General features: G+C 37.9%; 1 protein-coding gene across 1 annotated transcript; it reads left to right on the forward strand.

The window, feature by feature from the left end:
• The first annotated feature begins 770 nt into the window (after nucleotides 1-770).
• Nucleotides 771-1,518, forward strand: CheA75a (Chemosensory protein A 75a). The gene is made up of 2 exons (XM_070279545.1): nucleotides 771-821; nucleotides 878-1,518. The coding sequence occupies exons 1-2, from the start codon at nucleotides 771-773 to the stop codon at nucleotides 1,379-1,381; spliced, it is 555 nt and encodes a 184-aa protein (XP_070135646.1). The 3' UTR covers nucleotides 1,382-1,518.
• Nucleotides 1,519-3,136: the final 1,618 nt, after the last annotated feature.

Raw genomic sequence — 3,136 nt, forward strand, 5'->3', positions numbered from 1 at the left:
TTTGACTTTTCCTATTTATAGTTTGTGGCAGGCGCGGGCGCGTGTGTGTCCCCCTTAGTTTTTCTTTCGTTTTTTTTTGTGTAGCCTCCTCCCCCTGAAATAAAGCCCCTTTTCACCAATGGATCTTGAATGAATTTGTTATAAATATAAACTATCGCGCCCCATGCTCTGGCACACACTTTCTGGGGAAATCCATCCGTGAAAATGTAAAATATCTCCTGCTGAGTTTAGTTTTTCTGGCATTGCGCACTTTTTTGTGTGTTGTTTGTTTTGTATGTCGTATCTTTTGTCTTCGCTGCCTGTCTTTTGTTTATATGTTTTCAATTAATGCTTTATTATCGTGGGGATTTTCCCCCAAAAGTTTGATGATCTGTTGATGGGACTTCGGTGGAATTTTGACTATGCCATATGGCGGGGGAAGGTGATTCCAACAAATTGAATTATTTTAGTTTGATTTTCAACACCCATATGGAACCTGGAAAGGAGTTGCAGTTATATATTTCATTTCATGGATTTTCAGTAACTTTTTTTTAGTTGTTATTCTGGAATAAGTAATATCGCATTACATCAAACCAATTAAGCCGCAATGGCTTTGAACTTCACAAATCTTGTTAGAATTTGAAGATCACGATTGGCAACAACATTGTTGTCGATGAAGAACAACTGAACAAGATCGTTAATCATTTTAAACGTATATAGAACATGACGATCGCGTGCCTCAACAATCCAATAAATAGAATGATTTCATTGAAGCCAACTGACAAATCAAAATGAGGTGGATTGTGGTGATACTTCTATTTAATCTCTTGCAAAATATAAAGGTATTTGGATTGTTTTTTTGATTGGTGAATGTCCTTATGAAAATATATTCCTTTAGTGCGAGCAGTCCTACGTGGTCTCCAATGAAAAGCTGGAGCCCTTCGAAGGCGATTCGGAGACCCTGGTTATCTTTGATAGCCTGAAAACTGTGGGTCGTGAACGAGCTCTGAATGGATCCTTTAAATTCCTGGGTGAAATGAACAACGACGACTTCAAGGTATCTGTGGAACTCTACTCGAGTCCCAACGGCGATGGCGACTTTAAGCGAATGGTTATGGATGTTCCCCAGACGAGTATTTGCGAGTGTTTCAAGAAGTTCTACGTCCAGTTCGTGCAACCATCCTTGAAGCAAGGAGAAACCACAAACTTCCCCATAGTCGACGAGGATACCTGCCCCATACCTGAGGGTGATTACTACATCAAGAATGTCCTTTTCAACACCGAGGACTGGCCCCAGCAAGTGCCGCGAGGAATCGTGAAGGCAATTATCACATTCTTCAACGGTGGAAAGAATGTTGGAGGACTAATAGTAGTGGTTAAGATTGAAGATCGGCAGAGTTAGGAAGGATCCTCAAAGCAGGATATATAGTATAGTGAGCATTATTAATCCTTGTTGTTATTTTAAGTCTTTGAAAGCGAAATACTTGTTGTAAGTGAAATATTTTAAAAGAATTATTTTTGTATTATTACCATATTCAATTGCCTCGTGTGCAGACAAGAGTTCATTTTAACACCACCTGCACGACCTTAAGAACTATGACCCAATTGTGTCAAAAAATCAACCACAAAAGATCAACAATTTTCAATTGTTGAATCGAATCAATAAGGTTGCAATCCACTGCGGTCACCTGGCTATCGCTGCGGTGAGTTACTTGGGCGTCCAATCGGACTCCTGCAGATCGTAAACAATGCACTTTTATGCAGACACGACCATAGTCGGCTGTCATTGGAGTCCATATGACACCTATATCACGCACCCACTCCCAGAAGGCCCCCTTTTGAGATTGGAGCCCCACTTCCCGCGATCTATCCACCTTTCACCCCCTCATTCAATTTATACAAAGCACATCGAGATCGATCGGAGTTACTCAATTAAGTGCCAACAATTTGCTGCGAAGTTTTCAATTTCAATTGCCTGGCTGGAGAAACGTGCCACATGTTGCAGCAGGTTTTTGGCTCTGCATGCGCTAATTTGAGCAAATCAAACAAGAGCTCAGCATAGAGCTGGTGGCTCGAAGTTGCTTTTGGGATCGGATCCAACCAGTTTTTATGGTACCGAAACGGAATAAAAAATAAAAACACCTGCCACAATTGATTAAATCACAGCAATTTATTATTATGAACGAAGAACTGCAAAGAGTTGCAAGGGATGGCAGTGAATACAGTGCGTTTAGTTATTGTAAATTATTAGATAATTTAGTTTTATTAATTTTAAAATAGGTTAAAATAGAGCTATTGGTTTTATGTTACTATTTCGTTTGAAATATGTGTCTTTATTTATGGCTACATTTAAAGAGCCATTGTAAACATACATTTTAAAAGCTTATTTTCTAAAATTTTATTTTTTCATAATTCCTAATGCCCAACACTGTATTAAAAAAAATATTAAATTGAGGTTGATTGATTTTGTAAGTTCTTAAGGCTCGTGGGTGTTCTTATTCGTGTACGTGAGGGTTTCCATTTGCTCGACACAAAACTGGCTCAGACACTTTGGCTACCAATAGATTTTGGCTTGCATAAATCAAGTTTTGCGCAATAAACTTTTTGGCACGTTCTAAAAGTGTTAATTGGATTTTTTTTTAAGTTTAATCCCACACAGAGATTTGCATAAAACCAAACCGAAAAACTGTAGGTCGATCAATGATTCGATCGATGCTGAAAGTGCTTCGATTTATTTGGCTTTAAGGCGTGAATTTGTCGAATGCAAATGAACCTCATTAGATAAAGGCTGTTTGTTTTTCAAATCGTTAGCTGTTGAGGAAGTATTTTAATTGGGGTTTATTTTTAGAATAATATTTAATGATCACTTATCCAACATTGCTTACATTGATAGCTTTAAAAATTCTCTATCTCTCTGCGTTTTTTATGACTTCTTTACGAATTTCAAATGTGATCTCTAAATGATTTTTTATATCACATTTAATTATTTCCAGAATTTACACAATCTCTTTAATGGCAACCGAAAACAGGGCCATAAAACTGTTCGAATCCTCACTCCAGAGTCCAGAATCCAGAATCCAGCTGCCGTTGGAATATAAAATCAACTTGTACAAATTGTTTTCAACAGAATTATGACCTCTATCCCAAGGCCCCAAAA

This window comes from Drosophila bipectinata, chromosome 3L (assembly GCF_030179905.1).
Source record: "Drosophila bipectinata strain 14024-0381.07 chromosome 3L, DbipHiC1v2, whole genome shotgun sequence".
Lineage (NCBI taxonomy): Eukaryota > Metazoa > Arthropoda > Insecta > Diptera > Drosophilidae > Drosophila > Drosophila bipectinata.

Excerpts from the sequence above, each read along its gene's own strand:
- CheA75a (XM_070279545.1), top strand. The coding sequence starts at position 771 with ATGAGGTGGATTGTGGTGATACTTCTATTTAATCTCTTGCAAAATATA. Across the intron at positions 822-877 it reads ATCTCTTGCAAAATATAAAG|TGCGAGCAGTCCTACGTGGT; the intron begins GTATTTGGATTG and ends ATATTCCTTTAG.